General features: G+C 45.7%; 1 protein-coding gene across 1 annotated transcript in view; it reads right to left on the minus strand.

Annotated features, from left to right (window-relative positions):
* The window catches only part of LOC147711528 (transmembrane protein 150A-like), a 693,781-nt gene that overhangs the window by 166,222 nt on the left and 505,628 nt on the right, over nucleotides 1-21,931 (minus strand). Inside the window, exon 5 of the mRNA XM_086922226.1 lies at nucleotides 2,121-2,248. Coding sequence (XP_086778352.1) covers nucleotides 2,121-2,248 — 128 coding nt within the window. The remainder of the gene's footprint in view (nucleotides 1-2,120; nucleotides 2,249-21,931) is intronic.

Raw genomic sequence — 21,931 nt, forward strand, 5'->3', positions numbered from 1 at the left:
GGAACGGGATCAAGGTGAGACACACTGCCGTGTACCATCCAGCTTGCAACGGCCAGGTCGAAAGGTTCAATAGGGTGCTCATGGGCTCCATCCAGGCAGCCATATCGCAAGGAAAAGACTGGGAGGTGGAAGTGATGAACATGCTATGGGCCTACCGGATAACGCCCTCTGTAGTGGGGTATAGTCCGTTCCAAGTGTTAAGAGGACGGCATCCCTTCACCCGGGACAACGTAGCATGGAGGGAGAAGACCCTCACCAGCAAGTGGTCCCCAGCGGTGGTGCAGCACAATCTGGAGAAGGCCCAGAAGATCTATGCAGCACACTATGACAAGCGACGCAGCACAAAGGAAACGGCGCTGGAAGAAGGGGAGTGGGTTAGGATTAAACTTCCCACCCTACAGAAGAATGGCGAAAGCAAATTCAGCCAGCCGTTACAAGTCAAAGAGGTGCGTGGCAGGGCGGCTCTCCTCAGTGACGGCAAGGTCTGGTCACAAGATCGCATGGCCAGAGTCAATAAAATATTAGTCTGGCCCAAAGTTGAGGAAGTCGAAAGATGCATGGATCAACCAGAGGTTAGACCTCCTTCTGAGTTTGGCACAGACAACCAAGGTGAAGGTGCGGGCGATGACAGTGAAGAGGTTGTCCTGAGAGCCAGGCCGACCGACGGAGGAGGAGTACAAGCGAATGCAGAGCAGAGAACAGACATGAGAGAAGCTGGGGTGTCCCAAGGAGAGACAGAGGCGAGAGAGAACATGCCGGTAAGACACACCCGCAGCGGAAGGGCAGTTGTGGTGCCCTCTCGTTATAGTGACTTTGTGATGGACGGACACTAGTTGGTGCCGGCCTCCCCCGGGAGCCCCACATAGACAATGTTCACAGCTGGAGGACTCCTCACTGTTGGGGGAAAATGTTTTGACTTTGTTTTTGGTAAAGGGGGGAGATATGTGGTGTGCGCTCTAGTCGACGGGCGTATACGCGATGACGCGTCACGCCGTAGGCTAGAGCGGATAGGCGCGCATGCTCACACGAGTAGAAGGGAAAGGCGCGAACGGAGAAAACGGCAGTTGGCGACCGGAGCTTGGCATAGTTAGACGCTCGGCGCCCTTGGCTCATATCTTGTATGTTACTGGCAATAAACGGAAGTTCTACACATATACCTGTGTCAGTGTGTCCTGTGGGGGAAAGTACGAACATTACAATAGAGAACTTGCTTCTATGCTCAGATCAGAAAATTGGAGGAATAGGAGTGTGGACTTTGAGCTTGGTTTCCGAATTAGTTTCTTCCAGGGGTGGCAGGTGGTGGGGACCACCACTCAATTTTGAGGACTAGGATTTATTTTTCCTCAGACTTTGAACCACAGCAACTTAGAGAAAGGCAAAACAGGAAGATCTAAAGAGACAAACATAAAAACTGTGACAAAGGTAGAAAGCAGGATGAAAAAGAACCTGCATACATGAGCTAAAGAGACAAGAAGTGTAGGGTATTGGAAAAAAGCGAAAAAAGGTGTAGTCAAGACCAGTCAGATTTGGTATTCAGCAACCTCAGGATTTGGCAGCACCAGTGAAGGGCTGCTTAGTAAACTTAGCGCCCCACCAGTTCCGATAATACATATTTTTTACAGCCTAACACTAGGTTCCGGGTTGTGTGTGATGTTTTTTTTAGCTATAATAATTCCTGTATTTAAAAAAATGACGTTAGTATCCTTTTAACTGCTGCTTCACAGGACTTGGCGGTTCCTCCTTCAAAAAGGCTAAAATATATCACCCAAGATGGTAGAGACCAATAAAGTGGAACTTTAAAAAGTACTAGTAATGACAGTTTTATTACTGCAGGTACCGCTTGCTCCACCCCCAGCCAGCGCCATCCCCTCAAACCCACCCACCGGAGCCAAGTATAGCAAAAACTATTTAAAACAAGGATTGGGTTGTTTTACTGATTTTCCATAGCTTGATGTGTAGCTCTGTCATTCTGGTCTTGCCCTCATTCTTTTTTACTTTACTTTTTAGTGATGTTTCCACATAACGTGCGCTCACAACAGGTTAAACCATTTGGGATGTGCATATTTTTCATAAAAAGCATCAAAATAAAGAGTGCGACTGACATGCCACCAAAGCCTTACCTGGAAGCTGCCAACCATGGTCAGGCCAGCCGCACAGATCCAGCCCAGCGCAAAGGACACTGTGTTCAGGAGAGATGGGCCGTAATGTTCAATCACATGTGCGTATCTCAGCAGGCCCACAATCATCACTGTGCAAAGAGATAAGGAACAATTTGTTGCAGTTTGTCAATGGTCATTTATATAACAATTTCCTAAACAATAACGAGGACGTGTCTGTTTTTGCTGGTTAAAAAATAATTACAATCGGCGAAATTTTTTATCACACGAGCAAAATCACATAATTTAAAAAAAATTGTATTGAAGGTATATTTGTGTATATTTCTCAGTTATGTGCTTTTGTATTCATTTCACCTGGTGGAGAAAGGGTTGCGAAGAAAGTACTTTGCAAAAACTGTAAAACTTGTTTTGCTGCGGCTGCAATACATTTTTCGGCCTAACTAGTAACTCAAGTGACTTTTTTTGCATTATGTAGATATGTAGAAATATAAGTTTCCCTCTGACGACCAGTAACATGTATTTTGCATAAAATGCGAAAGTTGTGTGAAAACTATGAATGTTCTAGACAAGAAAAATGATTTTACCAACCCCTAAAAACAAACTTTTCATTTGATTGTGCGCCACACCTATTTTGGGGAAATTGTCCCTTGTTTTTGCTCTCCATTGATGCATAGCCCTCAAAACACCCCAGTGCTGCCTGTTTATGAGCAATACAAAATGTACGAGTCTCACAGTGATTCCTTCTTTTTTTTTCTTATTGTCATATAAAGTCAAGCATGATCAAAAATAGTTTAGGCAATTAATAAATGCATTTATTACATTTGGTGAAGAATTACCCCCAACTTTAAAGCACTTTGCAATTACACCAGGATGGCAAATAAAAAGAAAAACAAATATATAATTGTATAGCCACTCGGGCACTTGACAGTATGTTAAACAGCGATAACAATTAGACAAAATACCCGAAAACAAGGCTAGACTTTTACCATAATCTCGCGCAAACCCGCGCTGCTAGGCCGATAGTTCAAGCAGATTCGCCAATAGTAACAGAATTAACATTGATTTATGGATCCCAACTGAACCTAGCCCAAATGCGATCAAATTGTTTAATAGCGCGAGACCTCCTTGATTTAGCTAGTGCGAGTATCAACGCGTAAATTTGACTCCTAATTGCTCACCACTCAGCTTTCATAGGAGGTAATGAAGAAATCCAGGTTCTGGCAATGCAGAGCCAGGTCGACATAATGATTATAGCTAATATTCCTTTTAACCCAAGATCTGCTTTCAATCTATAGCCTAGCATAATCTCCTTATACGTAAACTGTGTGTCGTAACCAATGCAGGAGCTAGAAAGCTGATTCACACCTGCCCAAAACTCCCCCAAGTTAGGGCAAGTAGCAAACATATGTAAGATATCTGCCGCCACACAACCACACTTGGGGCACTTGGTCTTATCCTCCCTGTAGTTCTCTGCCCACCTTGTAATCATATCATGAGTGTAATATTTCAGACATATGGTTTTAAATTGCTCCAATTTTAATTTAATGGAATGTACCAAACCCTCTACAGTCTTGAAGGCGGCAAGAATTTTGGAAGGTAGTGTTTTGTGAGGCAGAGTATTACTCCATTTAGCAGCAAAATTAGGACAGCCTTTTGCCCTATAGTGACAGACTTTGGTAGACAGTGCTAATCAATGACTTGTTGGGTGCCTTATGCAAACAAGTAAGTAAATTGGAGCTTGTAACTGTTGTCGTAATCTTACAGACAACCATGAAGTAATTCCTGATCTGTAAATATTTCAATAAAAAATGGTGAGGGAGATCAAAAGTAGAGTGAAGCCCTTTGAATGAACGTAACCCATTTAAATCATAGAGACGCTTTAAGTGCTCGACCCCATAGTGGGACTAGGCTCTGCCAGTTGGATCGTGAAATATAGCCAGAAGCATTAGGTTTCCCCATAGAGGTATTTCCGAATGCAAAAGGGGAAAATAATATTTAGTAAAGATCTTGTGCCATATATATGATATATGCATAATAAGCTTAAATCTAACCAACTGGAAATAGTTGGGGTTCCCAAGTCTATACAAAAACAATCTACAATCAGGTCCAAGAGTTAAAAGATAGCAGAAAATAGAGTCCAAATTGCCAAATGTCAGAAAAATGCAGAGACGCGCAGCTCATTAATAAAACTTGAAGTCAGGAAGCTGAAGAACCCACCCCCATTAGTAGGAAATTTAATAACCCGTATTGCATGCTTTCCCTGCCTATAACCCCAAATAAAACTGCAGTTGGCGCCTTCTAATTGTTTTAAAAAGGAATTTGGGACCGGCAAGTGAATTGCCCAAGATAAATATAAGAATTTGGATAGTTCATTCATGTTACTATTGTTAATGGGTAACTTATTTCAGCATTTTCATTTCTTTATAACAGATTGTAAGAGAGTCTCTTAATTTAACTTGACAATTTGTGCCACTTGTGCATTAAGCAGAATACCTAAATATGTGACCAACGAGCTGACCCCAAGTATCGGAATTTGTGGCCGGAAGTTAAGAAGGACTTGTGTTTTAGCTATGTGAAGTTTATTGTCAGAAAATGCACCAAATGTATTACGTTCATCTATAATAAAATCGAGGACAGCTGTAGGATTAGAAGAATAGATCACCTCGTCATCAGTGTAAGCAGTAATTTAATTTGCATCTGCTGAATATAATCATTAAAATTAAACAGTAATACACCATTAATCGTTTTAATTGTTATAGCTCGTTGACCATTCCCAACAGTACTTCTTCGACTCTTCAGAAGCTATAACCATGTCAGCCAAGCACAATTAGGCTTCCCTTTCAGATGTCAACCTACACAGGTCCAAGGTATCACTATCTTGCATGGACAATAATCAGTTCTCCAATATCACTATTGTATACAACAGTTAATAATATTAACTGTTGCGTATGCACAATCAGACTGTTGAATATTTAACCTGGTTTAAACTGTGACGGAACTGTTGAATACATTTGGAGCGAAAGACCAACATTGGCTTAGAAGAGGGGATGCTAGAGACAAAAGAATTTTGACTATTCCCTGGTTCACCTCCTGGATGTAGTGGGGATTTTACCTTGTTCAGACTTAGGATTTTAAGAATCTAAAGTCATTGAAATGAAGACTTTATTGCAAACCATTTATGATAATTAGAAAAATGTGATAATACCAAAGATCTATTCTTCATCTACTAGAAATTTCTAAATCTAAGAGTAAGGAAATGCATACAATGTGAACACTGCATGCAAGAAGTGAAAGGCCCTTGTGAGAAGCCAAAAAGCAGTAGAGGTTAATGATGTTCATCATTTAGCAAAATCACAGATATTTCCTCCTGCCACCATTATCAGATGTTACAGTCCCCGCTGCAGTAAGAGCATGTAAATTGCAACCACAGGGCCAGAATTCAGGATGACTCAAAGGTGGACAAATTCCCAGAGCTGTATGCTCCATGATGCCAGTTGGGGTGGAACATGCGCTTTATAAATACACATGTTGTGTTATGATCAGAATAATCTTGGGAAAAGAATCACAAAAAACACAGAAAAATCTCGAATCAACAATGATCTTAGAAAAGTGTGCACAAGACGCATTGGTACTGAAGTCACACCGTACTTACTCAAAAAAAGCTAGAAATGAGTTGCAGACAAAATACCCAAAGATGGAGAAGAGTATGTTAAAGTCAAAAGAATGAAACTGCATATGTGTACAGCTCGAAGTATACCATGAGAAGTAGGGAGAACCATGAATCAGTGGAGAGAATAGGAAGTTCCTCATGCAGGTTATTCAGATACAAGATGCAATAGTAGTTGAAGTGTTCCAGAAGAGGAGTGGAAATAGCAGTGGTGATGTAGAGATCAGAGCATCCCAAAGTAACTTTAGTAGGAGGGGAATCCCAGATCAACAGAGGTAGAATAAACATTCAGAAAGAATAGTAATAGAAAAGGACTATGATCCCCTTTCTCATCAATATCCAGTTATGGACAACAAAAGGACAAATGTCTAGAGAATGAAACATTTACCGTGATTGACTTGTAAACCACTGGTAGCACTCCTATGTCACTGGGAGCAGGAGAGAACAGAAATGGGCAAAATAAAAGTGGTCAGTCTTTCACAATCAACAAATGAGAAAACAAGAACACAAAATGGCTCTTCAGGAGTCCTGTAGATATTTCTGTTTGAGATGACCTTTCCCACCTTGGATGAGGGAGGGAAGACAGAATGAATGACCATCTGGAAGCCCTGACCCACTGAATGATTTTATTCAACACTACTGAGGTGTTTGCACTGCTAAGTGTTCTACACTGACAAAACAACACAATGTTTTAATGGAATCTCACACTCTGCAATAAGCTGATGCCCATGTTCTCTGCAGCTTCCTCCAGCACAAGGGCTTTCTGATTTTTTAACTTTGTACACACCAAATACAAGCATTGGTAAAGCCAACAGATCTTGCCATTCTATTGGCTTAGCCAATAGTTTTTTAGCCATGCTGCACAGCATTCACGATGCTGTGCGGCATGGATAAAGTTAAAAAAAACAAGCTGGCGATTTTTTTCCTTTTCAGTTACAGATCAGAGTTGGATTAGTAACTAAAAACAAAATAGAGTGTGCAAAACCATTTTTTAAAGTGAGTGGGGGGCTGAGCGGAGAAACAAAAGCTACCAGGGCAAATGGACGCAACAGTGAGTCTGAACCAACATGAAGGGAACACGGAAGCAACATAAGAGAGGGACGAATGTGGAAGCAACACTGGGAGAGTTGGATGGATGAACGCGAAAGCAACACAAGGGAAGATGAGTGACACGTATACTAAGGCAACCTGGAGAGGGGTGGGAGAGATGGGTTGTGCAACACGGGTTGGGTGGGAGGCACAGGGAAACACAGGGGGAAGCAATGGGGAGATGCACACAACTGAGTGTAACAGAGAGGGAGACAGAGCAGCACAGAAGGAGAGAAGTACACGACAAAGACTGCTCTAAAATACAACCACTCTCATAGAGTGCTAAAACACAAAAGAGAACAAGGCTGGGTGAACGGAATGGATACAGCTCCGCTAAGAGGTGACGTGTGCACTATAAACGCTGTGCACTCACTGCACACTGCAGGACATGCACAGGGGTCACAGTGCACAGTTCCACAGGCTACATTCTGATTCACACTGTGCAGAGTGCACGCTGCGCACCGCACACATGCGCAACAGACACGGTTTGCTGAATAGTGAAAACGTGTTGTTTATTAACAATGTTGAGTGTCATATGCATGTAATATTTCTATATTGCACAACCATGCTCTAATATATACTGTATGTATGCTTGAAATACACCTGGTGTACATATTACCAGAGACAATGGTCCTTTGCTAATAATTGCCCACAATAAAATCGATTTTCCATGCTAAAACCGGTCTTTTAGGTGTGTGCTTCTCTCCTTACGAACTGCTCGCCTATAGCTCATCTTTCCAATCGGTATACACCTGTTACAACGCAACTTTTACAACTACCTACCATTACAACGCAACTTTTACAACGCATACCATTACAACGCATTGCGCTGGGGGGCGCTCTAGGATAGGGAATAAGTTTAATTTACTATCCAACACCTTCCCTAGTGTCCACGGGGACTGGAGTTGGAATAGTAAATTATACTTACCACTATCCAGCACCTCTAAGCGCTATGCGTTGTAATGGTATGCGTTGTAATGGTCGCGTTGTAATGGTAGGTAGTTGTAATGGTATGCGTTATAACGTCATACATCCTTCCAATCATGTGTTCGCACTCTTTATTATCCATCTCTCCTGTTCATTCAGTCATTCACCGTGCCGCCTATCTGCCTTTCATCCAGCTATCTCTTAATTCTCTCTATGCTTTCATCAAGCACTGCTCCCTGCCATCCACCTAGCCATTCATTCGTCCTCCTTCCTGCATGGCATCATCTACCCATGCATTCATTGACCCTGATGTCTATCCATTCTTTTATCCTTGGGTGGCCAGTCCTGCTGCTTCTGCCTGCCCATGTGACCCACCCAGCTCCTGTCGGCGATGCACCCATACATTCACCCATACCGCAGCCTTTCGGCGTGTAGTCCATCTGTGAACGATGTGCGCCTCTGCCTGTTCTAGATATCACTGCAGGTGAAAGATATACGCACGCACAGGCGCATGCATTGTTTGCACCCTCCTTCACGCACAGGGCACAGAGTTCTTGAGCATTATTACTCCGCAAGGCTCTCGCCTTTCCACTCGTCTTTGATTATGGTGCCAGCCTTGCGCACCATTGACATATCCGACCTTCTACCGTGTCTGCACTTCTCACAGAATACGATAGCTGAGAGGGTACCCTGCAGCACCCAATGCTCCTGTGTTGCTTCTAGCCCGATTTGCTCAGTACTACCCGCAGAGTCGGGTCAGGAAGCAAGCACATCATCTGCACACTGAGGAGTGACTATTAGACAGTCAGGGGGAATCTCTGACACGAATGGAGATGTGCAACAAGTATGAAATAAGACTTCAGCGGTCAGCAAGTTATAATAAAAAGTTATAATAAAACAAAACTAAAATACCAGGCTTTAATCTAGTAATCTAGTAAAGTGAATTTGTTTTCTAAAAGGCACTGCAGGTAGAGGACAGAGGCGCCCATTGATTTAAACCATTTCATGTCTTGAAAGTCAGGCGGCACACTATGATAACTATAGCCAGCCCTGTTTATCAGTGCCGCACGCCTCATGAACAGCGCCGCGCGCCCCTCTGCAGGCTCCCCCTGCATTCCACGAGGCACGCGTCGCGATCTGGTTTCGTCTGCCATGCTGTCGGCAGAAGTGCACGCGCCCAACGTTATCCGATCGGAAAACGCTGCGCGCGGCCAGGTCATGCCTCCCCTCGTCGTTCTTTTCCGCTGTGATGCAGACTATAGTTCTCTGGCGAGAACGTGCTTCGCGCGTTTCTAGCCGAGACCTAAAAAGTAGCGCTTGAACAGCGAGTAATGGAAGCAGAGATGCCAGTCAATCAAAGCAGTGGTAAATGGGCAATGCCCATGGGAGGGACAGGCGCAAGATTGACAAGCTAGTGCACAAATAAGAAGCAGGCAAAGGAGAGTGACAAGGAAAGCCAACCAATGATAAGTAAAGCCCGTCTGTGTTCTTGGTAAGCCACAGCATGCCTAGAAACAGTGCATGTGTTGTCTAGTAGGCTCAACCTAGCATACAATTTGAAGGGTGGGACCATTACCACCTTGCATGCTCATGACGAGCTCAGCTCGTCATGAGTCACAGTGGAGGTGTGCTCATGATGAGCTCAGCTCGTCATAACGGCCACGGCCCGCCCACGTGTGGCTAATTCCCCGCCTGTGCGGGAGAATTAATGAGTGGCCGGGTCTGTGAAGAGCTCAACTTGTCATGAGCACGGCTGGGCCGCGGACAACCTCCCCGCACCCCTGCACCGCGGGGGAATTACCCCAGCTGCCAAGGGGTTAAAATACAAGTTACCAACTGCTGGAACTTTATGCATGATAAAAAAATAAACAGTTTCTTTATTAGAACACAAAACTAAAGAATTCCTAGCACAAAGGAATACATTCTGCTTTGATTCAGCACAACTGCTTATCTAAGCAGTGGAACAGACAAACAGCCGCCGTAAAATTGGAAGCCCACATCAACATACATTTTCTAGGTCGAAGTCTACCAGAAAGCACATCTGTCTGCTTGCAAAGACATATTGGGGACATTTTTAAAGCTGACTTAGGAATGCTATCCGATCCTTTCTTACCATTGTCTTTGTGTTTTGTCACTCACCTTTGTTTGCTTTATATCTGCTGGCTTTATTTGTATTAGTCACCCAGTTTGTCTTTAGTATTCCCATGGAGCATAGACTGTTTACCACCTCTCTCATTGGCTCTTGCTATTCTTTCACCAGTGCTCGCTTTTCAGGAACTCTTTATCGAAGCACTCCAGGCGAATGTGTGTGATTCAAGCTTTTTTTCCCTTTTATGCTTTCTCTCCCCCTCATTTGTGCCACTCTCAATGGCCTGGGTGTGCTCCCCCTGGGCACTGTGTTTATACTGCACCACTCAAGGCAAGAGTTTGTAGTAGTTTGAGAAAAGAAAAAATACGCGGGGTTTCAAACACTCCGGTTGTAACAGACCCCTCATGTACCCTGCTGCACAGGAGTGTGGAATCGATTTGAAAGCAGTGATGGACCACTGCACGACGCTGCTGTGCTGCTCCATTGAGCCTGCTTTTATTTTCTCCGAGTTGCTCACCCTCCGGACTCAGCCACTGTCTTCCTCTTCCGGGACGGCTGTCCTAATCCCCGTGCCGACTTCCCCGGACCGGCAGGACCCCAAGAGCAATCTGCAACCCTCTAACATTTCCTCCCTCCTGAATCGACTGCCGCCTTCCCCATTCAGCTCCGCTTTTGGGGTAGGTTTTTTTCATTGCTGGTTGTTTACTCGGTTTTGTTGTTCTACCAGCATTCCCCCCATGTTATTTTTGGGGTCTTTGTTCGCGTTCACCATCTTACAGATCCTTGCCACAGGTCAGCGCCCTTTTTCACCAGATTGACCATTCGCACCTTTCTTGACCACCTCCGGACTGTTTTGACTTACTTTCTCAAATGTTTTCTTTTTTTTTTGTCTCCATGGAAGTTCTCTACGCCATGACTGGGCCATGACTGGACTATGACTCTGTAAATATGTAACATATAATTGTCCAAGCCTAATCGCTGTTAAAATGTAATCCTGAGTGAACTTACTATTTGTATACATATATATAACTCTAACCACTAGTATATGTAGTAGACCTTTGTACTTCCCAACATTCCTATGTGATTTTAGAGTTTATAATTTGTACATTTGCAATTTTTTTCTGTTTGTATCTCTTATGTAACTCATGTAATCCAAAGTCCTTATGAAACGCAACTGGTTCTTTTGTAAAGCGCTCTGACACCTTCGGGTAATGTTCGCACTATATAAAATCGCATAGAATAAAAGAAAATAAAAACGGCAGGAGATGAGATGGTGTGCACGAGGACACTGCTCCCGCCGTCACCCGACTTCTGCTTCATCGGTGTCTGTCACGCGAGCCGTTGAATGTGCTGTTTCTTGCTTACTATTTAAACTGTTGCTGTCATGTTCTTGCGTTCACTACCATTTAAAATTTCGAAATAATGTTTCAGTTAGGAGCACTGAAAATAGGCAGCTGCAAAACAAATTGCGCCTTGCACCAACTTGGTCCACAATATCTGCATAAAAGGTTCATTTTGTACACCCCTCGCCGCGCTCTCCGATCGGATAATCTGCATTTGATGACAATGGCCAAAGTCAGATACGCAAGATTGGGCGGTCAATCCATTTCTGTTCAAACAGCTCAATCATGGAATTCTCTGCCGCTTTCTTTGAGAGCATCACCCACACTGGCGGGGTTCAAAAAAGGGCTCAAAACCCACTTATTCAATCTCAGCATCTAATCCCCCCCCTTGACTGATGTCTCTGGTCAATCTCACATATCGCGCCAGGATACTTTGCAGTAGCAGAGCGCGCTACAAAACATTTTATAACATTATAACATAACATTACGCAATACATTTAACGCACATACACAGCCTCTTAAACTCGAGAGAGTTCTGAGCAGTCTTTGAATGATTTTCGGAGTCGATGCGGCCCATCTACTATTGCCTCGTCAGAGGTAGTATGCGCTATATAAATGCAATTACAATACAATACTGTTAACAAATCTGAGACTAAGAGAGGGGTGGGAGGGGCCCGCCCAGTGCTCTTCACAGCTTCCAACTGAGAGGCAGCAATGCTGCAGGTAGAGGCAGACCCACCTATCTGCCACCTCTGCTGATGCACCCTGGGAGGTAAATTCGGATGGAGGGTGAGGAACAATTCCACGGAGGGGGTAGGACTTACCACAACTTTGGCACGGGGGAGAGAGCAGAGAAATAACGGGTTACATTGTCACAGTGTACAGATTTGTGGCTCAGGCACACATTAAAATTGCAAAACAATTCAAAACGTTCTATCAACTTTTTATATTTTTGAAAGAAATTAATTATAAAATAGGCATCAGCAAAATAAAAGAACACCATATTTTTATAGTGAATGTTAGCACATGTGCAGTGAGCCATGTGATGATCTACGGTGCATTGCTTAGATTAAAAGCGTCTCTTGACTGCAAACATGCAGAAGTGTGCTCCGTTATTGCCTGTGCTCTCCTCACCCGCCTCCCTCCTTCCATTGGCACGTGTTCCTTCCACTCGTACACCCTGCCTCGGTTTTCCATGTTAATAACACCATAACCAGGGCCACTGGAATTATGCGATTGCGTAGCGATTTTCACATAATTTTAGATTTGCCACATGACCCATCATCTACTGCATAAACTGCAGATTTTATTTAAAAAAATGTTTTTGTTCCTAGCTTAAATTGCTCATAAGTTATTACGAATGCAGTGGCACGTGTTGCCGCACAGTGAAAGTCCCTTTGTAGAGGTTGACTGGTAACCTTTTTGTAATTTATTGTTATATTTGGGTGTTAAACCCGTACTAATGAGGTGCAGCTAATGCCCAGACAGTGTTAACAAGTTTAAAAATGACAAAATAAAGAAGTAATATGATCACAAAATGTGCCACAACAAATTTGCCTTTCTTGATGCATAATTTACTCAACCTGTTGCATAATTTTACCCTCCTATGCTGCATAATTCCTGTGGCTCTGACCATATTAAAAGAAAAGTGCTATGATGCGGAGACCGCTGGCCACGTCACTGCGCTTTTTTCCCACCCACTCTCCGGGTTGCATCAACCTTTTTAATTTCTTCCTTCCTTGCGGTCCCCCCAGCCTCCCTCCCGCATTAAAACAAGCACTTGAAATTCAACAGGTCTCACATTTGCAAAAGTTAGAGCTATTGTAAATGACAATGTCTTTTGCGTATGTCTTTAAGTTTGGAGTGCAGTGGCCTTTGGGACCTTATAAGTGTTTAGAGAAGCAGTATATTATCAGGGGTGCTGTGCGCCAGGGATTAACCTTTTGGGCGCGGCCGCGATTCTGCGCGGCATATTCCGATCGCGGGTGCGGTCATGACGGCCAGGAGTCGTCATCAGCACACGAGCACTGTGTGCCATGACTGCTCCCGGCTGTCATCAGCATGGAAGGGGTTAAATAGCTATAGAATTACAATACAGTGGGTCATGCAGTTGGAATCAGGAATACATGCTTGCCCTGGAAACTTTTATGCACATATATCAAGGCTTTTTATGGTTTATTATGAATTCCATCATAGCAAATAACAAAAGTCAAATAGCCTGTGGGACACAGGATGCACCCGATTCAGGATTTTGGAGTGAAAACCATAGGGACCTCTGATAGGAGCAGGAGTGGAAACCATAGGGGCCTCTGATAGGAGCAGGAGGTGTAGATACGTGGGACAGGTACGTTTGTGGAATTCTGATGTCAAGAGATTCAGAATTGGTTTCCGGAGCTTGGGAAGAGCTGAGCTATGATTCAACAGTGTAGGAGCGACTCGCTCCATTCCCATAACGTACCACAATCTATGCCCCAACCTTGGTATGCCTGAGTGTGATCTGTACCCCAGGGCGACAACATGTGCTGCAAAGATGCCATGAGCGCGAGCCCAATCTGCCTGCCTCTGCAGGATTTTAATGGAAAAGTGAGAGCACAGGGAAGACCAAGACTGATCTAAGCGGGGAATCTTGGGAGTTCTGTTTCAAGGTATGTGTCAATGATGTTAAGGACCCTTGTCCAATATGGCGCTAATTTCGGGCAGTCCCATAATATGTGAGATAATGTGCCAGGGAGGCCGCATTAACGACGGCAGTCAGAGGCTCTGGACAGTGCCTGCTTGTGAAATCTGATAGTGGTAAGATACCAGTATGTTAGAATCTTTCTCACTGTTTCGATCCCTGGTTCATTACGGGCTGTGTGCCTTGTGCGGTAGTGGATGCCCTCCCATTCCCTTAAGGTCAATTCGAGACGAATCTCGGACTGCCATCTAAGCTGTGTACTTATTCCCTCTTGAGGCAGAAGCCGAGAGGTTGTGTTACTTTGTGCTCTGGGTAACTCGTAGCTCTGTTTTTAAAAATTGCACTGAATTTATGCTTGATCACTAAGCGTTTTACTTTGTCACTGTGCCCCTTGCCTATCCGCCGAAATTAAAAGCGGGTCTTACCTTCTCACACCAGCTGCCGCCTGCTTGATTTGGAAAAGCATGGCGAGCCTACCGTCCCTCCCCCGCACCCCCCTGTGATCCGGACTCACTTCAGGCGATTCAGGGCCGAGTCAGCGGTGTCCCGGACGGGCTAAATTTGATCGCAGCCATCTTTCTTTGGGAAGCCTACTCTCGCACTCTAGCGGAAAGTATAAAAAGGGCACCCAGCTAAAGGCACGTATCTAAGCTGTGTACTTATTCCCTCTTGAGGCGGAAGCCGAGAGGTTGTGTTACTTTGTGCTCTGGGTAACTCGTAGCTCTGTTTTTAAAAATTGCACTGTATTTATGCTTGATCACTAAGCGTTTTACTTTGTCACTGTGCCCCTTACCTATCCGCCGAAATTAAAAGCGGGTCTTACCTTCTCACTCCAGCTGCTGCCTGCTTGATTTGGAAAAGCACGGCGAGCCTACCAAACCCTCCCCCGCACCCTCCTGTGACCCGGACTCACTTCAGCAGATTCAGGGCCGAGTCAGCGGTGTCCCGGACAGGCTAAATTTGATCGCGGCCATCTTTCTTTGGGAAGCCTAATCTCGCACTCTAGCTAGGAGTATAAAAAGGGAAGGGCATGTCTCCACGCAGCAGACGCGTACAGCGGACGCGCCGGACCTACGCCGGAGTCGCGCCAGAGTCCCGCCTGTCTGCGCCCGTCCGCGACCAGGACGTGGCCAAAGCCAGAGACCATGCTGCACCTCCCATCTATAGGTATGATAGAAATACATTACTCAACCTACGATCTCCCTACTGTGCTTTCTCTCATTCCCTCCCCCCCGACATGACAACTCTCAAATTCCCGTGTATGCCTTGCAAATTCGATCAGGCAGATGGCTTTTCTGTGTCTCACTGCCCCCTCCGCTGAACCTTAAGCAGCTCTCTCCCACTATCAAAAATGTCAGGATTAAAGCTGGCCTCATTAATTGTCGCTCGCTAGTAAAACACTAGCTTGATATAGCGCTATCCCTATCAGACAATAACTGGGATATTCTTTACTTGACGGATACATGGCTAGGGGAGGAATCCAACCCTGCCCTATCCCTAGCCATCCCTGTAGGGTACAATATTCACTGTGCGAACAGACATAGTAGCACCCATGGCGGTGGCATTGCTATAATCTATAGATCAGCATGGACCATTTCCTCTTTCCCTTACACTCAGATAGACTCCATTGAGGCACTCCCTTTTTGCATTCATTTTCCGGCTAACATTACCCTCTCAGGCCTATTAGTCTACCGAACCCCTAAATCCAAGACCTCCTCACTGCCAGACTTTTTAGATTACGTCCTCCAGGCTAGCGCGTGCTATGCAAATTTCACCCTACTTGGAGACTTTATTCTCCATGTGGAGGATGCCTTGGATCCGTCAAGCTCCAATTTCCTCTCCACACTTTGACGGTGGTCTAAAACAATGGATCCGTAGCCCACTCATAAGGCTGGACATATTCTTGATCTGATATGTTCCAATTTGCCAGACTTAACCACTAGTGATCCTTACCCAGTGATTTGGTCCGACCATTTCTTTCTTCCGTTTTCCTTCAGTTTATCCCATCAAGAAAGACCTTGTGTTTAGGCCAAAACTCTCGGGCGTAACTGGAGCAATTTCTCCCCAGATAGCCTGGGAGCTCACTTGGGCACCACAGCCCTGAGGGAGGCTCTCGATCTAGACTCCAGGCTGAACAACTTTAACAGCTGGATTTCCACTGCTATTGACTCAATTGCTACCATTAGGCCAATTAAAACATATTGTTCTGCCCCCTCCGCACCGTGGTTCTAAGAAGAACTACGTAAATGTAAGTTTGCTGTAAACTTTTGGATAGGCGCTGGAGTCTTTCATACTCCCCTGATAGTAAAATGGAATATAAATCAGCACTCAAAAGGTATAGGAAAAAGATCATAGATCATAAAAGAATCTACGTAGAGGAAAAAATTTATAAAGCTCATGGCTCCGCAAGGGAGATTTTTCACACTGTGAGATCATTTACCGACCCTTTGGCCCTCAAACGCCAGTCCCCTGTCTCACAATCCCTCTGCAATTGTCTATCAGATTACTTTGAGGATAAAATTGCCACCATTTATGACTCTTTTCCCAGAAATAATTGCTCCGACCTCACCCACAATTCTACTTTGAACACAACCCGACTCAGTTCCTTCCCAGATCTTAGCCAACTTTGAAGAAATCCCCCTTGATCTCTCTCTCTAGCAGAACTATCCAAAAGCAGATCAGGTTCGCCGACCGACCCATGGCCGGCCAAACAACACAAAGCCTTGGCCCCTCTTAATCCTATCTTGAACGGCATCTGGAATGACTCTCTCCGGACTGGCACTTTTCCAGACTCGTGGAAGCATGCACGACTAGTTCCAATCCTTAAAAAGGCTAACGCTGACCCCAATGAGCCGGCTAACTATAGACCCATCTCCCTGTTACCAGCTCCAGCCAAGGTATTGGAAAAACTAGTGCAAAAACAACTTGCAAGCTTCCTGGAAACCAAAGGGTCATTCCATGGCTCACAACATGGATTTAGACAAGGCTACAGCACGGAATCAGCCCTGATAGAGATGGCCGATGCTGTGCGTTGGAAACTTGATGGAGGTTCAAAGGCGGTGTTGGTGCTGCTGGATATGTCTGCAGCATTCGACACCGTCTCTCACTCTGTCCTCCTTGATCGTCTCCACTCCAAGGGCATTCAAGGCAGGCCTTGAAGTGGCTGTCCTCCTTTTTATCCAACAGGACTCAGGTGGTCTTCACCCCCCCTTGCACTTCCAACGGCCGGCCACTAAAGTGGGGAGTCCCTCAGGGCTCATCCTTAAGCCCCCTTCTTTTTAATGTTTATTTCTCCCCGTTTGCTGAGAAGATTGCTCAGTCCGGAATTAAAGCCACCTCATATGCAGACGATATCCAACTCCTGTTCTCCTATGACAAACTCTCCCAATCCACCTTTGATCCTTTAAAAGACTGTTTTCGTAAAATTGCATCCTGGATGGACAATAACTGCCTCCGACTTAACGCCGGGAAAACCGAGGTCCTTTTTTTCCATCAGCCTTCCCCCCTGGACCCCAACCTTTGGTGGCCACTCGACCTGAGCCCTCCCCCTTCACCTAAGGAATCCGTAAAGAACCTGGGAGTCAGATGGGACTCCAACCTTTCCTTTCACAACCAAGTACAGACAGTATCTGCGGCTTGCTTCTCCAAAATTAGGATGGTAAAAAAATGCATCAACTTCCTCCCTAATAACACCAGGAGAGCCATAGTCCAAGCGCTGATTACTTCTCACTTGGACTACACCAATGGTCTGTATATTGGTTTGGCCGCAGGGCTCTGCCATCGACTACAGACTGTTCAAAACGCAGCGGTGCAATTACTATGTGGCATTTCCCTCAGAGAGCACATTTCTCCTCACCGGCGCTCGCTTCACTGGCTGCCAATACAGAAGAGAGCTGAATTCAATGCCCTCACACTGGCTCACGGGGAAATTAAGGCAAAAGGCTCTGCTTACCTGACCTCCTGTCTACGCCCCTATAAGAATGTCAGATCTCTTCGCTCCAGCTCCAAAAATCTTCTTAGCACCCCTAGATTTAATAAAACTCGTTCTGGAGGGAAAACCTTCCAGGTCTGCGCCGCCTCCCACTGGAACAAACTCCCTCTTTCCATCCGGATGATCCCGGACAAGCTCCCCTTTCGTAAGGCTCTAAAAACTTTCCTCTTTTGCTGAAACCCTCAGGAGTAAGACTCATTTACACTCTCAGGAGCGCCGGGACACCCCGTTGGGGTAGCCGTGTGCTATATAAAACACTCTAAATAAAGTTGTCCTGCAGATTTGGTAGGTGTGTTCTGTGGGCTTAGGAGTATACATAGGTATGTGATTAGAAGTGAGTTTGCAGAGGTTGAGAGCAGCCAGTGTTCAAAGGGAGTGAGGTGTTGTTGAGCCCCTGGGAGAACTGCTGGTTGCATTACCCAATGGCATATCAGCATACAATGCCATTGCTCTCTTTCGGGGAGTCCTTGTTCTGCACCGAGGGACTCGAATGAAATGGGGCCCTCGGTGTCAAACAGATGTCCGACTGACCTACATCCTGGTTGGTTCCATCGGTGGAACGCTGGATCATTCAGGGTCGGCGTGAAATCAGGATTCCCTAACTAGGGTGGTCAGGGGGGAAGGGAAGGAGGTGAGGTCTCTCTGGGACACTAGTTTGCCCAGATAGTTAGTACTGGTTTGGTGATTAAGGACAGGCATAGATTGCAGGGGTGGGGCAAGCATTTTTAGGGAGGAAGGGGATCCTTTATAGGGGTTGCACCACCCGAGACCTTTCCATGAACAGACAGTGTTTCTCAGACTCTGAAAAGGACCATTCTACAAAGATTCTTAATTGGGTAGCATGGTAGTATCGTTTGAGATCTGGAACCCCTAGACCACCTTCAAGTGGGTTGCGGTAGCCGATATCTCTACGGAGGCGAGAGTGTTTATCTGCCCAAATAAAGCGATTTACCTCGTCTTGGAGGGTAAGAAGTGTGCCCGGTGGCGGTTCTACTGGGAGAGCTTGGAACAAGTACAAAATCCGGATAAGGATCGCAATTTTTATAGCCGCGATCCACCCCAGCCAGGAGAAGGAGTGGTGATTAAGAGCAACAATTTTCAGGATTATGGGGGCAATTTGGAGTCCCAAATAAGAAAATGTGACGGGGCTCACCAGAGAGGATATTTTTGCTTGAGAGTGTCCATCGTGTGAGGTTGCAAGGTCAGGCTTAAGGCCTGCGATTTATGGATGTTCATTTTAAAACTGGCTACCTGGCTGAACGTCTCTATTTCTTCAAGGAATGCTGGTAGGGAGGTGGATGGGTTCTCTAGGGTTGCCAGAATGTCATCTGCGTACAGACTGATTGAGTGGTGATCATCACCAAATTTGATCCCTGTTATCGCTGCATTGGATCGAACTCTGTAGGCCATGGGTTCCATATATAAGGCAAAAAGTATAGGCGGCATGGGGCAGCCCAGCCTAGTGCCACTGGTTATTGGAAAAGAGGTAGAAGTATTGCCATGGACCCATATCGCAGCTGTAGGGCATTCGTATACACTGAAAATCCAGCCTCTAAAACTGTCTCCAAGGATAAAGTGCTCCAATGTGGACTCGAGGTACGGCTACTGCACTCTTTCGAATGCCTTCTTGACATCCACCGCTAGGAGCATCCGTTCCTGGTCATGTCTCTGCACCTTGTCTAAGAGATGGAGAACCCTGCACGTGTTGTCTCCACAATGACGTTGAGTGACAAATCTGGCTTGGTCCGGTTCAATAAAACCCAGGAGGAGCGGATTAAGGTGAGATGCCAAGACACCCGTAAAGATTTTAAGATCCCAGTTTAACAGGGAGATCGGCCTGTATGACTGGCATTGTGTTTTGACCTTCCCTGGTTTTGAAATCACCACTATTGATGCCATCTGCATGTAAGGGGGGGGGGAGACTGCTGAGCTCCCCAAGTCGTTAAAGAGACGAGTGAGAAGGGGTGCAAGGGCTTTGCAGAAAGTCTTATAAAAGATGGTTGGGAAGCCATCCCTGCCGGGGGATTTAGATTGTGGACGGGCAATGCAGGAGATGACTTCTTCAATTTGAATAGGGCGGTCCAGGTCATCCGTCTGGTCTGGGGTTAGGGCGGGTGTATGCACGTCCCTAAGGTAGGCTGGGATATTCTTCCACGGAAGGGTCTGAGCCGTATAGAGTTCCTTTTAGTATTCTCGAAAAGCCTCCGCTATGTGAGGGTCCTCTTTCTGTACCTGGCCCTTAGAGTCCATGACCTCTTGGACTTGGTGCTCCTGTCTTTGGAATCTCAATCTGTTGACCAGGAGGCGCCCCTATGTGTCTCCCCCTACATAGTATTGATGGCTAGGGCGGAGTGCCGCATAATATGCTCTATCAGTGTCTTGGCCGCCCAGCTGAGCTCTAGCAGCTTCTAGCTGTCTCCATACTCTAGGGGCACCAGTCCTTTTATGGACACGTTCAAGTTTTATGACTTGAAGGGAAAACTGTTGCCTTTTATCCCAGCAATTTCTATTTTCGGCCCCCGACATAGCCATTTATTTCCCCTAATCACCCCTTTAGGGCGTCCCACAGCGTGGAGATGGCCATGCCCGGGGGTATTGTTTATGGCTAGATAATAGTCAATCGCGTTGGAGATCTGTTTTATATTTTCAGGGCGTTGTAGGAGGATATCCTGCAGGATGCCAGGTTCTAGTGTATGGGCTGTACTTAGGGAACTCTATTGTAATGACTACCTCCCCATGGTCTGAGAGAGATCTGGGTTTGATAGTGACTCCCTGCATTCTAGTAATAAGGTCTGGTGTGACCAGGAGGTGGTCCAGCCTGGTGTAGGTTTTGTGTGTGAATAAATAGTATGTGTAGTCTCGGGTCTGGCCGTGGAGGTCTCCAGATGTCTGTGAGGCCTGTGCTTTGAAACCATTGTAGTACCCTCTTGGAAAGGGAACCTGTCTGGCCATGTCTTTGCGCCGACCTGTCAAGGTGATTATCAAAGACTATGTTAAAATCTCCCCCCACTATGAGTGATCGAGTCTGGGCACCCAGAACCTCAGTCAGGGCCCTCCAAAGGAAAGGTTCCTTACCCTCATCAGGCGTGTATAAGGTGGCAACTGTGACAATGCTTGGGCCAATTTGTATTGAGTAGGCCAACATCCCCCACTTTATCTCTCCCTCTTTGGAGAGCACCTCGCCCCTGAAATGTCAGGAGATAAGGAGATCTACTCCCGCAGTTTTATTCGGGAGGTAAGAGAAGTACTGTTGGGGAAAGCTTTTGGAACGGAGTCTATGCTAATCCCTGGGGAGGAGGTGAGTTACTTGTAACAGGCAAATGAGGGCCCGGATTTTTCCAGGTACGATAAGATGGCACTCCTCTTCAAGGAGCGGTTGAGGCCTTTAACATTCAATGTGAGGATTATTTAGCGGTCTGATATGAAGTAGTGAGAGGCCTAACGCTACTTAGGTGGCTTTGGAGCAACCAAGCGAATATATAGACAGGTGAATATTGAGGTTTGAGGCTGAGGGTGCCAGTGTCAGGACAACGTAATGGCAGTACTCAGGTCCAAACAATAAAAAATAACAAGTCGCCCAAGTGTACGGCCAAAAACCATAATGAATTAAGTCTAACTAAAGTAATATCAAAGTCCATATCCCGTGGGTCCATGGAATGTTTTTAAAGTGGGGTCATGGAAGCCTCCCTCCACCCCCGTCCGGCCCAACGTAACCCAGAGCAAAACACTTTATAACATGATAGGGGTGGGTATAGAAGAGGCCCGGACATTAGGGAGAAGCCAGTCTTGAGGAGTTCTGGGACAGAGAGTCAATGACTGCTTGTTTCTCTCTAGCTACAGTTTCAGCGTCCGGTCTGTGCTCAGCAGGGAATGCTCTTGTGGTTCTCCATCCTTAATTGCCCCTCATGTCGGGGTTTTGTGCATTCTCCTGCATGCATCCCTTAGCTGTGTCTGCCAGGTCCAAGATTTGGTGAGGCTCATCCAGTTAACTAATTTGATACAGTTTCCCTTTATAACGAAGGATTAGATGG

This window comes from Lissotriton vulgaris, chromosome 5 (genome assembly GCF_964263255.1).
Source record: "Lissotriton vulgaris chromosome 5, aLisVul1.2, whole genome shotgun sequence".
NCBI lineage: Eukaryota > Metazoa > Chordata > Amphibia > Caudata > Salamandridae > Lissotriton > Lissotriton vulgaris.